General features: G+C 44.4%; 1 protein-coding gene across 2 annotated transcripts in view; it reads left to right on the top strand.

The window, feature by feature from the left end:
- The window catches only part of Bmp2k (BMP2 inducible kinase), a 102,484-nt gene that overhangs the window by 60,855 nt on the left and 26,339 nt on the right, over nucleotides 1–15,290 (top strand). For both annotated transcript variants that reach the window (XM_052198541.1, XM_052198540.1), the window contains exons 9-13: nucleotides 732–811; nucleotides 2,646–2,806; nucleotides 3,727–3,962; nucleotides 5,892–5,990; nucleotides 7,164–7,348. In XM_052198541.1, the coding sequence (XP_052054501.1) occupies nucleotides 732–811; nucleotides 2,646–2,806; nucleotides 3,727–3,962; nucleotides 5,892–5,990; nucleotides 7,164–7,348 (761 nt within the window). The remainder of the gene's footprint in view (nucleotides 1–731; nucleotides 812–2,645; nucleotides 2,807–3,726; nucleotides 3,963–5,891; nucleotides 5,991–7,163; nucleotides 7,349–15,290) is intronic.

Here is a 15,290-nt window from a genome sequence, read left to right as displayed (position 1 = left end):
GGATTAAGTTGTGTGCCGCCCGCCATGCCTGGCTCCAAGCTCTGACTTGCAGTCACTTCCTGCCCACTGCCCCGAACTGCACACGCCACGTTTCTGCTGCTGTTAACGAAGGTTCCTAGCCCATCATTGATTCTGTAGACACCATTCTGGTCTGACTGGTTCTGTTTCCTTCAGGTCAGCTTCACTCACCCACTTAGACGGAGGGAGGTCTGTGGCGCCTCTCCCTTCGCAGCCCTCACCACATCGCTTTAGTTTCTGTGTGAGCTCTGACCTCTGAGGGAGGTGCACCTCCTCAGCTTTCAGTTCAGCTCCTGCATGTGGTGACCCAGTGACAGACATGGCTTAAGGCGAGCTGTCCCCCGGCTTTACAGCGCCATGACAGTTGCTGGCAGTGCTTAGGGTAACACGGTTGTTATCCTGCTTGTTTAGTTTCTGGAGTACAAAATATCATTTACAAAGATGTTATAGTCTTTTTTTTTTAACTCAAGGTTTACCCCAAATAGTAGTGTATACAATGATGCTCTGATCATCTTCTGACGATTTCTGTGGAGCATCAGTATGAAGATGACATTTCTGTAGAGTGATATTTACAGAGTAATTGTGAAAGAATACGTCTGAATACCAGTATCTCAGGCAGTGCTTTTGAAAGTTTGATAGACTATCTATAGCATAAAATATTACTACCACTCAAACTAAAAACTAAATAAAAATGTTCTTATTTTTCTTCCAAGAATTCTTTTCTTCCTTCAACTCTTCCCGAGCCGATGACTGCTGCTGAAGCCGCTGCTAGGAGAAGCCAGATGAAAGCCAGGTAGGCAGGGCCGTGCTGGAGCCAACGGGCGTCTTGTCAAAGGAAAAGCTGTAGTTTCCACTCCCTAAATCCTCTGTCCACTTACCCAGTCTGTGGTGCTAGAGTGTAGACGGCGAGTAAAGCAAACACCTAGCAGTGCAAAGTAGAGGCCCAACAGCAAGCTTCTGAGCACAGCAGGCTCCGGTGAGCACCACTCCGCAGTGGGCCCGCAGGCCTGACCGTGGGACTGTTGCCAGTGCGGTGGGCCTGCCGTAGACATGTGGTTGTCGTCTTTTTCGTCATTGCTGGTCTGAATTCAGGGAACGTTAGAGGCGAGTTAATATCTGTTAAGCCTATTGCTCGTATTTAAAAAGGAAAAAATAACAGTCACAGGCCATTACTGTGTTTAGTTTGTAGAGTTTGTGTGTGTGTGTAACTAGAATGCTTGGTAAAGAATCAAGTTTGAAATCTCAGTTTTCAGTTCTTTACTCCATTAATAAGCTTGGTTCTATCAAGCAGAGTGAGACCTTTAAGTCTGGGGCTGGAGTGATGATTCATCAATTAAGACTACCTACCGCTTTTGTGGACAGCGTGATTATTATTAAACTGAGCTGTGAGTGGCTAGTATATAAATGATCTTGCTTTCTTCATTTCATTTTTAGACAGCATGTACCATACTGCTTTGATCATCTGCCCTGTTGTTAGGAGACCACATACCTGCAAAATGTTTATAGGATTTTCTGGAAAAAATTTGCCTTAAAGATTTTTTTGAATAATTTTGATCAATTAGGTTACCAACCTGAATTTTCTGAAATTTCGCCATGCAGGTATTTTCTTTCCTTTTAGACAGATAAGTGTCCGGAGGGCTCCCTCTCGTGGTATGTGGAGGTTATGAGAGGGGTAGACGTGTGCTGCAGGAACTGTGGGTGGGCTTGATAGACCATGCACATACAGTTTTAATTGTTAAATCGTTTGAAATTGTAGTAAGCAAAGTCATTAAAGAAATATAGGAGAGATTTATAAAAGTTTTATAGTATTTATGAGTATAGAATGAAAAGTTGAAAAATACATAATTTTCAGATTATACTGATCCCACACTCATGCACATACTGGCACCAAATGGACTGAGTAGGTATCAAAAAAAAAAAAAGTCCATGAGGTTGTAAGGGACAAGTTTTGAGGAAATAGGGAAGAAATTGGAGAGAGAGTTGGGGTTTGGATTTGATTCGGATACATTGTATGCATGTATGAATGCTAAAAATAAGTTTACCTATTTTTGTTGTTATTTTGAACTGTCACTTCTGCCTGCTGATCACTGTTTTCAAAATTGTGCTTTCTGTTCTGCTGTATGCATTTGGGGCTTATGCTGAGTCCCAGTCAGACATTTTGTACGATTGCCCTTCAGTGTTGTAGGAGAACAGAGTTTGGGGGAGCCGGCCACCTGCCGTGGCAAGCCCTGGTGCCTCTGGTCTCACCTGCCGTAGGAAACAGACAACATTCTCTTTTTCTCAAGTCCAAGTGAGGGGATCATCTCTTGTGCCTTGTTAAAGGATTGGGTCTTGGTTTGTCAGAAGCCCCACGGGAAGGTTTCTGCCTGTATACTCTCAGTCTTAAGTCTCCAGGGCTGTGCTCCTGTGCGGCCTGCTTTGAAGGCTGTGTTTCAACAGCTGGGACTGGTTGTGCTCTTTCTTTTACTAGCTTTGTTAAACTTCTGTTCTGAGGAGGATACTTAGAAGGAAGCCAAAAGGACTGATGTGGCCATCTGTAACAATCAACCGTGTCTGTATTTTATAGAATGAATAGTGAATTAGAAGTAATCTCATTATTCGGAATGAATTCTATTTTTCTATTATAGAATAACAGATACCATTGGACCAACAGAAACCTCAATTGCACCAAGACAAAGACCAAAGGCCAATTCCACTGCTGCCACTTCCGGTGTGCTGACCATTCAGAGTTCAGCAACGCCTGTGAAAGTCCCTGCTCCTGGGGAATTCAGTAACCACAGACCCAAAGGTAATTATCCTTTGCAATTCTGACTTCATGGTATGGATAAACCTGATATGGTTTGTTTCCCTTGGAGTGTCAATGAATTTAACACTGTAAAGCACAAAACACAGTGCCTTAAGGAAAGCCTGGATACATGGCTCAGTCAGTAAGGTTCTTGCTGTGCAGGCATGAGGACCCAAGTAGAGATCCCTGCACCCTTGGTAAAGAGTGATGGCATGGCGGTGAGGTGGTGCATGGTGTGGTGGGGGTGGGGTGCTGGGGCATGAGTTAGGGGTAGAGACAGGCCGGATTCAGGGCCAGTCAGTCCAGCTGCAGTGACAACTTAGTGAGAGACTTGTCTGAACAGAAAAATGTGGGACAGTGATTGACTCCAGCCTTTGACCTCTGCATGTGGGTGAACACACCCATATATACACCTACACACACACACACACACACACACACACACACCCATCACAAGAAACTGTCTGCGGGTGGCCACTAAGCTGAACTCTTTCTGAAGGCAAAGCAAAGTTATTAGTGATATAAATGTATATGGAGGTTTCAGTTTGCTTTGATATATAGGTCAGAGCTCATCCTTTGAGTCATCAGCCAGGAGGTTAGAGGTTGTCTATATAAGTGTAGGAGATTGTGCGTTATATTGGACAGGGAGGAGCTCTCTCATCAGCCACACACACCCTTTGGAGGCAGGTTTCCTCAAGGTACCTGGAGCACACTGACTGGATGGATTGACTTCCTAAGATACTTACTGTTGGTGTTGTGGATGATAGAATTTCATTTCTTGGACAGTTACAATCATAGAAGATACTTGGTTTAGACTGTAATGTACACAACAGTCAATTATAAAACCATGTACATGCCTTAATAATTTGAAATCTACTCATCTTAATGAAATTACCTATGTATTAATGTTTTTTGGAGTATAGGAGCATTGAGACCTGGAAATGGGTCTGAAGTGTTAATGGTTCAGGGACCCCCTCAGCAGCCCCCACAGCAGCATAGAGTCCTCCAGCAGTTACAGCAGGGGGACTGGAGATTACAGCAACTTCATATGCATCGTCATCCCCCCCACCACCAGCAGCATCAGCAGCAGCAGCAGCAGCAACAACAACAACAGCAACAGCAGCAACAGCAACTACTTCAAAATGCTTATTTGCATCAGGTAGTATTTTTATTACTTTATATAGGGAAGTGGTGTTGTGAGATTCACACAGCAATCGAGTGCCATTTTGTTCACTTTTGTGTCATAGACTTAAAATAGCATATGATAACTTGAACTGTATTCAAGTAAACACTATCCTCAATTTCCTAATCGCCAAAGAATGTTTTATTAATTGACATTTGATGCTTGATTGATAATTAATTGACATTGATTATTTGATATTCAGAAATAAGCATCACAGATATATTTGGAATCTATACCAGTGCTACCTTGGGAAAAAAGTTGTATTTTCAAAAGAAACACAGTCTTTTTCTTTTCTTTCCTGTTTGTCTGCGAGCCTGGTAGCCCTGGGTTAGCCTTGCAGCTCTGTTTTTAATGTTTTACTATTTTGCCTGTGTTGGCACGGAGGCAAAAAGAAGGTGTTATACTATCCTTTATAAAATCCTGCAAATTCTAGCCTCACTAAACTTTTCTACATGGGACTTCTGTAAGCACAAGCACTGTATCATTATCCATGGCGTTTGTGAGCCAGCTGTGCACAGGACACTCCCCTGGGCTGCTCCCTCCACTGCTGGCTGATGGACCCGGGGGTGGGCAGGACACTCCCCTGGGCTGCTCCCTCCACTGCTGGCTGATGGACCCGGGGGTGGGCAGGACACTCCCCTGGGCTGCTCCCTCCACTGCTGGCTGATGGACCCGGGGGTGCGCAGGACACTCCCCTGGGCTCCTCCCTCCACTGCTGGCTGATGGACCCGGGGGTGGGCAGGACACTCCCCTGGGCTGCTCCCTCCACTGCTGGCTGATGGACCCGGGGGGTGGGCAGGACACTCCCCTGGGCTGCTCCCTCCACTGCTGGCTGATGGACCCGGGGGTGGGCAGGACACTCCCCTGGACTGCTCCTTCCATTGCTGGCTGGTGGACACAGGCGTGGTGCTGGGAGAACACAGGAGGAGAGTGAGGAACCCCGAGCCTTGCTGTAAGAGGGGTCAGACACCGAAGGTGCCTTCATCAGCTCGGAAAAGGTGATGAGTCTGTTAGCTTGCCTCCAAACACCCTTAAAGTGTGCTGATACAGTTTTAGTTACACTCTATTTTATCACTACATTTAAAACTAATTTGATGAACATACAGAAGTGTATAGTCACAGATTACCATTGTTTTATATATTGTTTTTAAGACTTTATTTTCTTAATCATTGTTCTGACAAAATCAATACTTATGAACAGAACTCGGGATGGAGAAATGGCCCAGTGGTTAAGAGTACTAGTTGCTTTTTTAGAGGACGTAGGTTCAATTCCTAGCATCTATATGATGGTTCACAACCATCAATAACTCCTGCCCCAGGGAATCTAGTGCCCTCTTAGATTCTGTGGGCACTTCATGTACATGGTGCCCAGATAGACATGCAGGCAAATGCCAGTCACACAAAATTAAAAATAAATAATACTGAAAAAAGAATTCTAGCACTGGAGGCATGCATATTAGTTGTCTTAGTGTTCTCTTACATCGAGGAGACACCGTCACCAAGGAAGCTCATAAAATCAAGCATTCTTTGAGGTAAGCTTACTTACAGCTTCAGAGGGTGTCTGTCATCATCATGGTGGGGGCCACGGCAGCAAGCCCACACATCTGTGGAGCAGTAGCTCAGAGCTCAAATCTGATTTGTACGTTGCCCAAAGAGAGAGTGAGACAGGACCTAGCATTGGCTTTTGAAACCTCAGCGCTCACCTGCACTGACATGCCTCCAGCAAGGTCACACCTCCTCCAGCAAGGCCACACCTCCTCCAGCAAGGCCACACCTCCTCCAGCAAGGCCACACCTCCTAATCCTGCCCAAATATTATCATTAGCTGGGAAAATGTATGAGCCTGTCTGGGACATTCTCATTCAAACCCCCAGTGTTGATTTCTGCCTCTGTTTCCTTCTCCTAGTATCAGCAGGCAGTGCACCAGCAGCAGATGCTTCAGCAACAGCTCTTGATGCACTCCGTGTATCAGCCACAGCCCCCTGCATCCCCGTACCCTGCCATGGTAAGGGCGTCGCCGTGTCCAGACCTCTTTACAGGCGGGTATTGCTAAGGCGGAATTTACACTATGTTGATGCTATTTAAAATTCACTCTTCAAACCTCAGTTTGGGGCCTGGGAAGAAGAGTCAGTCCAGCAAGTGTGTGTCTGCATGAGGAGGACATGAGTTACAACTTCCACACCCCTTCAGAAACCCAGGCTTAGTAACTTGCACCCGTAATCCCAGCAATGAGGAGAGGAGGCAGAGATGGAAAACCGGGGTTTGCTGACCAGCCAACCTAGCCAAATGAGTGAACTGGAGGTCCAGTGAGAGAGACTGTGTCTCTGAAAGGAGGAGGGAGAAGGCTGAAGACACCAGATGCTGACTGTGCACACGCACACGGCTTGTGCTAATTCATGAGGGTCGCTGGAGAGATGCTCTCCTGACAGTGTTGCCATGTAAGCTAGAGGACTGAGTTCAGATCCCAGGCTCCAGAGCCCAGCAGCACATGCTCCACCCCTGCCCCGGGCAGCTGGGTGACAGAGCTAGCTGATGAGCTAGGTGATGTGAGCTCCAGGCTCAGTGCAGATCCTGCCTCAGCACCAAGCTAGAGAGTGAGAGAACCATCCGACGCTGGCCTTGGCCGCCGTGTGTTCTTATACCCTCACCCCTCACACACACACACACACACACACACACACACGACACACACACACACACACACACGACACACTCAAGTTAAAACGTCACTTAATTGACATACTTTCTTTGAAGGCAGATGTTAAACGCTTGCATCTGAATATGGCACATTATAACTGTGCAGTGACGCTTGAGGTTACCAGAGTCCTGTTATCTTTCATCAGCAGGTGTCTGCTGAATAAATGGGAAGCAGGGAAGGACTGTGCCATGTTTACAGGACTCAGTTTACTTAACTTGTTCCTTTGTCTTTTTCTTAAAGTACTTAAAGGAAGAATTTTGAATCTGGCCAAGTGAGTCTGGCTTTTTGATATTAGATGGCTTTAATAAGTCTGTGTAGTTTTCTGGTAACAGCTCCTTCTTTAAGTACTCAATCATGTTGGGGATTTCTAAGGTTTCTACTTTTGTCTCCATGACTGGGGAAGGAAACACCATGGTAACCAGTGGCAGGGGTGCAGCACTTTGGTGACTTGGACATAGGCTATGTCGCGTCTTTTTTCAGATGCAGCAGTACCAGCAGGCTTTCTTGCAGCAGCAGATGCTTGCCCACCAGCAGCAGCCAACACAGCAGGTATCACCTGAGTATCTTACCTCCCCTCAAGAGTTCTCACCAGCCTTAGTTTCCTACGCCTCATCACTTCCAGCTCAGGTTGGAACCAGAGTGGACTCCCCTTACGGTGCCAACAGGCAAGTACTTCCCCAGAGGATGCCCAGGCACTTCCTGTGGGAGTGGGCCATGCTGCCAAGAAGTGTCAGGCTCGCTCTCCCCATTGCGTAGAGCTGACTCGCTTCCTCCTAGTCCTCTGTTGCATGTCTTCCTTCCTCCCATTCCATCTAGCATGTCTGCCAGTTCCTGTTTGCAGACAGTTTAGCTACAGGCATTCTTTGTAATTTAAGTAGAAACAAAATCTAAGAAAACTACTTTAGAGGTTGAAAATAATCCTTGTAGACATGTTAACTGTTTCTACTTATGTCTTAGTACTACCTTCACCTAACTATTTGTAAATAACTTCACCTGATTATTTGTAAAATTTGTATGATTTCGTTCAGTTTACATGGGAACAAACATTGTATATAATGCATAGCAAACTTAGTGTAGTTGAGAAATAGTGAATTTTAACTATTCAGATATATTGTTTAGAATTATTATATGGGTATTTTCTATGGGAAGTCATTACAATAAATTGAAATTTGGTACATTGTTTCTCACATTTGGATGTGATATTAGTATTAGCAAGTTCTTCAGGATCTTGGAATTAAGAGTCAGTATTAAGGGTTGGGAGAGAGCTTGGTAAGGTGCTTGTCTTAGTCAGGGTTTCTTTTTTTTTTTACATTTTTTTTTATTCGATATAATTTATTTACATTTCAAATGATTTCCCCTTTTCTAGCCCCCCCCCACTCCCCGAAAGTCCCGTAAGCCCCCTTCTCTTCCCCTGTCCTCCCTCCCACCCCTTCCCAGTTCCCCGTTCTGGGTTTTGCCAAATACTGCTTCACTGAGTCTTTCCAGAACCAGGGACCACTCCTGCTTTCTTCTTGTATCTCATTTGATGTGTGGATTATGTTTTGGGTATTCCAGTTTTCTAGGTTAATAACCACTTATTAGTGAGTGCATACCATGATTCACCTTTTGAGTCTGGGTTACCTCACTTAGTATGATGTTCTCTAGCTCCATCCATTTGCCTAAGAATTTCATGAAATCATTGTTTCTAATGGCTGAATAGTACTCCATTGTGTAGATATACCACATTTTTTGCATCCACTCTTCTGTTGAGGGATACCTGGGTTCTTTCCAGCATCTGGCAATTATAAATAGGGCTGCTATGAACATAGTAGAGCATGTATCCTTATTACATGGTGGGGAATCCTCTGGGTATATGCCCAGGAGTGGTATAGCAGGATCTTCTGGAAGTGAGGTGCCCAGTTTTCGGAGGAACCGCCAGACTGATGTCCAGAGTGGTTGTACCAATTTGCAACCCCACCAGCAGTGGAGGAGTGTTCCTCTTTCTCCGCACCCTCTCCAACACCTGCTGTCTCCTGAATTTTTAATCTTAGCCATTCTGACTGGTGTAAGATGAAATCTTAGGGTTGTTTTGATTTGCATTTCCCTAATGACTAATGAAGTTGAGCATTTTTTAAGATGCTTCTCCGCCATCCGAAGTTCTTCAGGTGAGAATTCTTTGTTTAACTCTGTACCCCATTTTTTAATAGGGTTGTTCGGTTTTCTGGAGTCTAACTTCTTGAGTTCTTTATATATATTGGATATTAGCCCTCTATCTGATGTAGGATTGGTGAAGATCTTTTCCCAATTTGTTGGTTGCCGATCTGTCCTCTTGATGGTGTCCTTTGCCTTACAGAAACTCTGTAACCTTATGAGGTCCCATTTGTCAATTCTTGCTCTTAGAGCATACGCTATTGGTGTTCTGTTCAGAAACTTTCTCCCTGTACCGATGTCCTCAAGGGTCTTCCCCAGTTTCTTTTCTATTAGCTTCAGAGTGTCTGGCTTTATGTGGAGGTCCTTGATCCATTTGGATTTGAGCTTAGTACAAGGAGACAAGGATGGATCAATTCGCATTCTTCTGCATGCTGACCTCCAGTTGAACCAGCACCATTTGTTGAAAAGGCTATCTTTTTTCCATTGGATGTTTTCAGCCTCTTTGTCGAGGATCAAGTGGCCATAGGTGTGTGGGTTCATTTCTGGATCTTCAATCCTGTTCCATTGATCCTCCTGTCTGTCACTGTACCAATACCATGTAGTTTTTAACACTATTGCTCTGTAGTATTGCTTGAGGTCAGGGATACTGATTCCCCCACATTTTCTTTTGTTGCTGAGAATAGTTTTAGCTATCCTGGGTTTTTTGTTGTTCCAGATGAATTTGATAATTGCTCTTTCTAACTCTGTGAAGAATTGAGTTGGGATTTTGATGGGTATTGCATTGAATCTGTATAGTGCTTTAGGCAAAATGGCCATTTTAACTATATTGATTCTACCGATCCATGAGCATGGGAGGTTTTCCCATTTTTTGAGGTCTTCTTCCATTTCCTTCTTCAGAGTCTTGAAGTTCTTGTCATACAGATCTTTCGCATGTTTGGTAAGAGTCACCCCAAGATACTTTATACTGTTTGTGGCTATTGTGAAGGGGGTCATTTCCCTAATTTCTTTCTCAGCCTGCTTATCCTTTGAGTATAGGAAGGCCACTGATTTGCTTGAGTTGATTTTATAACCTGCCACTTTGCTGAAGTTGTTTATCAGCTGTAGGAGCTCTCTAGTGGAGTTTTTTGGGTCACTTAGGTAGACTATCATGTCGTCTGCAAATAATGATAGTTTGACTTCCTCCTTTCCAATTTGTATCCCTTTGACCTCCTTATGTTGTCGAATTGCCCGAGCTAGTACCTCAAGTACAATATTGAAAAGATAAGGAGAAAGGGGGCAGCCTTGTCTGGTCCCTGATTTCAGTGGGATTGCTTCAAGTTTCTCTCCGTTTAGTTTGATGCTGGCTACCGGTTTGCTGTATATTGCTTTTACTATGTTTAGGTATGGGCCTTGAATTCCTGTTCTCTCCAAGACTTTAAGCATGAAAGGATGCTGAATTTTGTCAAATGCTTTTTCAGCATCCAATGAAATGACCATGTGGTTTTGTTCTTTGAGTTTGTTTATGTAGTGGATTGTATTGATGGATTTCCGTATATTGAACCAACCCTGCATTCCCGGGATAAAGCCTACTTGATCATGGTGGATGATCGTTTTGATGTGTTCTTGGATTCGGTTGGCAAGAATTTTATTGAGTATTTTTGCATCGATGTTCATAAGGGAAATTGGTCTGAAGTTCTCTTTCTTTGTTGGATCTTTGTGTGGCTTTGGTATCAGCGTAATTGTGGCTTCGAAGAAGGAATTGGGTAGTGTTCCTTCTGTTTCTATTTTGTGGAATAGTTTGAAGAGTATTGGTGTTAACTCTTCTTTGAAGGTCTGGTAGAATTCTGCACTGAAACCATCTGGTCCTGTGCTTTTTTTGGTTGGAAGACTTTCTATGACTCCTTCTATTTCTTTAGGCTTTATGGGACTGTTCAGATGGTCTAGTTGGTCCTGATTTAATTTTGGTATTTGGTATCTGTCAAGGAAATTGTCCATTTCCTCCAGATTCTCCAGTTGTGATGAGTACAGGCTCTTGTAGTAGGATCTGATGATTTTTTGGATTTCCTCAGTTTCCGTTGTTATATCTCCCTTTTCATTTCTAAGTTTGTTAATTTGGGTACTTTCTCTGTGCCCTTTGGTCAGTCTGGCTAAGGGTTTATCTATCTTGTTGATTTTCTCAAAGAACCAGCTCCTGGTTTTGTTGATTTTTTGTATGGTTCTCTTTGTTTCTACTTGATTGATTTCGGCCCTGAGTTTGATGATTTCCTGCCTTCTACTCCTCCTGGGTGAAATAGCTTCTTTTTGTTCTAGGGCTTGCAGGTGTGTCATTAAGTTGGTAATGTATGCTCTCTCCATTTTCTTTTTGGAGGCACTCAGGGCTATGAGTTTTCCTCTTAGCACTGCTTTCATTGTGTCCCATAGATTTGGGTATGTTGTGTTTTCATTTTCATTGTGTTCTAGAAAGTCTTTAATTTCTTTCTTTATTTCTTCCTTGACCAAGGTATCATTGAGTAGAGTATTGTTCAATTTCCACGTGTATGTGGGTTTTCTGTTGTTTCTGTTGCTATTGAAGACCACTTTTATTCCGTAGTGATCAGATAGGAGGCATGGGATTAGTTCTATCTTCTTATATTTGTTGAGGTCTGTCTTGTGACCAATTATATGGTCGATTTTGGAGAAGGTACTATGAGGTGCTGAAAAAAAGGTATATTCTTTTGTTTTAGGATGGAATGTTCTATATATACCAGTTAAATCTAATTGGTCCAAAGCTTCAATTAGTTTCATTGTGTCCTTGTTTAGTTTCTGTTTTCCTGATCGGTCCATTGAGGAAAGTGCAGTGTTGAAGTCACCCACAATTATTGTGTTAGGTGCAATGTGTGCTTTGAGTTTTAATAAAGTTTCTTTTATGAAAGAGGGTGCCCTTGCATTTGGAGCATAGATGTTCAGGATTGAGAGTTCTTCTTGTTGTATTTTTCCTTTGACCAGCAAGAAGTGTCCCTCAGAGTCTCTTGTGGGTTTCTATTCCTGCACAAACATCATGACCAAGAAGCAAGTTGGGGAGGAAAGAGTTTATTGAGCTTACACTACCACGTTGCAGTTCATCACTAAAGGAAGTCAGGACTGGAACTCAAGCAGGTCAGGAAGCAGGAGCTGATGCAGAGGCCATGGAGGGATGTTTCTTACTGGCTTACTTCCCCTGGCTTGCTCAGCCTGCTCTCTTATAGAACCCAAGAATACAGCCCAGAGATGGTACCGCCCACAAGCCCCCCCCCCCCCCCCCCCCCCCCCCCGCATCACTAATTGAGAAAATGCCTCACAGATGGATCTCATGGAGGCACTTCCCCAAATGAAGCTCCTTTCTCTGTGATAACTCCAGCCTGTGTCAAGTTGACAGTCAAAACCAGCCAGTACAATTGACCCCTTGTCACCTTGACACACAAACACATCACTATTAAGCCTCAACCCTTACTTTCTTATTCATCCCCAAGATCTAAATTACTTTAAAAGTCCCACAGTCTTTGCATATTAAAAGTTCAATCACTTAAAAATGTCCAATATCTTTAAAATTCAAAGTCTTTTAAAAATTCAGTCTCTAACTGTGGGCTCCACTAAAATACTTTCTTCCTTCAAGAGGGAAACATATCAGGGCATAGTCACAACCAAAAGCAAAACTCAAAACTCCAATGGTTCAATGTCTGGGATCACATTCACGATCTTCTGGGCTCCTCCAAGGGCTTGTGTCACTTCTCCAGCTCTGCCCTTTGTAGCACACAGCTTGTCTTCTAGGCACCAGCTGCCTGTACTCCACTGCTGCTGCTGTTCTTGGTGGTCATCACATGGTACTGGCATCTCCAAAACGCTGCTATTTTCCACTGAAATTAGGCTTCACCAATAGCCTCTCATAGGCTCTCTTCATGGTGACAAGCCTCTGCTCCTATGCATGACCCCTTTAAGTCCTGGGCCATCAATTGCAACCGAGGCTGCACCTTCACTAATGGCCTTCCGTGGCCTCTCACTGTGCCAAGATCCTCAGCTGCTCTTCATGACCCCTTCATGCCTTCAAAACCAGTACTATCTGGGTGACTCTTACACAGTACCAAGTCCAGCCACAGCACAAAATACAACTGTGGCTATCTCTTGAACACACTCTCTGTGCTCTCAGAAAACACTTCCCAAAAGATTTCATCTCAGTGATGCCGGTCTCTTCTTAATCACCGCTAATTTCTTAGCTCCAGCTAACCAGCATCAATAGTCCCAGTAACACAAAGGTTTGCTTTAGTGGTTCTGGTATCTTGTTACTCACAGCTGATTTTTCAGCCCCAGCTAACCAAAACCACAGAATCTTCACAATCAAAACATGGCCACAGTAAGAGTCTTTAATCTTCCCTCTGAAATTTCACAAGCCAGACCTCCATCTTTTGCACTGTTCGTAACATTGTCTTCCAAGCTCCTACAGAACTTTCCACAGCTTTTCTAGCTCAAAGTTCCAAAGTCCTTCCACAATCCTCCCCAAAACATGGTCAGGTTGTCACAGGAATACTCCACTACGCTGGTACCAGTTTGTCTTAGTAAGGGTTTCTATTCCTGCACAAACATCATGACTAAGAAGCAAGTTGGGGAGGAAAGGGTTTATTGAGCTTACACTACCACGTTGCAGTTCATAACTAAAGGAAGTCAGGACTGGAAACTCAAGCAGGTCAGGAAGCAGGAGCTGATGCAGAGGCCATGGAGGGATGTTTCTTACTGGCTTGCTTCCCCTGGCTTGCTCAGCTTGCTTTCTTATAGAACCCAAGACTACCAGCCCAGGGATGGTACCACCCACAAGGGGCCCTCCCCTCTTGATCACTAATTGAGAAAATGCCTCACAGTTGGATCTCATGGAGGCAATTCCCCAACTGAAGCTCCTTTCTCTGTGATAACTCCAGCCTGTGTCAAGTTGACACTCAAAACCAGCCAGTACAGTGCTTTTCCAACAAGCATGAAATCCCAAAATTTGATCTCCAGGCTCTATTAAAAAAAGCAGGGAGTGAAAGCGGACATCACAGTTTCAGAGCTGCGGAGGGAGACAGGGCAGAAGAATCCCCGGTCAACCACCCGAGCCTAACTGACAAGGTGTCAGTTAAGTACACATGCACAAGTGTACATGTGTATACAGAGATGCACCCCGCTCCCGTCCCGAGGCAGTAAATATCGATATCTTTACATAGGAAACTGCAGTGAGCGGATAAACTGGGTGCTGGGACAGCTCAGAAGCTTAAGTTTCAGCATTGGAAGCAGTGGCTGAGGGAGTGCGAGTCTGAGGAGACAGTGGGCCTGAGGACAGCAGCACTGAGCTGTCAGTGGGTGTGTCCAGAGGGTGAGTGTGAGGTAGAGTAGGTATGTGAGTGAGAGAGAGAGGAAAGGGACACAGGGAGGGAGGTGGGAGAAGGAAGAGGAACAGTAGGGATCTGTCGCATACTGGGGAGACGCCAGGGCGGAGATATTAAAAAATGAACTGCATCCATTTTTGAAGTAAAAGCAGAGGTGTGTGAGTGGGGACGAATGGTTGGAGTGAGAACAGCACTCAAGGTGCGCACGGGTGCTTGCCGCTCATTTATCTGCTCAATCTAGCTTCTGTCTGCTGAGCACTCTCCCTGAAGTCGTACATCGGCGGCATCCTTACAAGGGAGCTAGGGCCTGAAGTACACGTGGGGAACACGTAGCTCCGGGAGGATCTAAACTATGAAATGCGAGTAGTGGGCCAATAAACCTAGGAAGTGAGTTCCTCTGTGACAAGAGTGATGTAGTTTTTGTTATTAGAATGACATAGTCTGCTAGATGCTAGTTCATACGCATGGCTAAGCTGCTGTTTCATTAGAAATCCACATAGCAAGCACCGAGGTTCACTCTCTAGCACTGCCCAAGACACAAGAAAAACATCAAAACAACACATGATGAAAGTTTAGATAGTGCACGCACTGTACACCAATAACACGGATCCTTTACCAGGTTTCCACAGTCAGCACTCCATTTTCATTGTGCACGGTTGTGCTTCCAGAAGCTGGTGATCTTTCGGAAGGATAAAACATACATAAGTCAGTAGCCCTGAAACTCAGTGATCAGTGCCTGTTGTTGTTTGATACTGGGTCTCAGTGTGTAGCCTTGGCTGTTCTGGAGCTTACTATAGACTAGGCTGGCCTCAGGTTCAGCTCTCATCAGAATCTTAAAGCTAAATAATACATACAAGAAAATCTTTCCATTTCACATGTCTGTCTGTCTGTCTGTCTGTCTAGAAATTGAAGCTGGGCCTTGGGGCTTCCAAGCACAGATTCTTCTCATGAGCTGTTTCCCTAGGCTGCTTTGTTTGTTTTTTGATTAAAAATAATTCTGAATTTTTATTTGTATGATGTATTGTATGTGCACATGGGGTAGCTGGTGCGTGCGCACCGAGGCCAGAGGAGGACACTAGTCTCCTAGAAGTGGAGTCACAGATGGTTGTGAGCCACCATGCAGGCTCTA

This window comes from Apodemus sylvaticus, chromosome 11 (genome assembly GCF_947179515.1).
Source record: "Apodemus sylvaticus chromosome 11, mApoSyl1.1, whole genome shotgun sequence".
Taxonomy (NCBI): Eukaryota; Metazoa; Chordata; class Mammalia; order Rodentia; family Muridae; genus Apodemus; species Apodemus sylvaticus.
The sequence above is the reverse complement of the archived record's forward strand: the minus strand, read 5'-3'. Positions and strand labels throughout refer to the sequence as shown.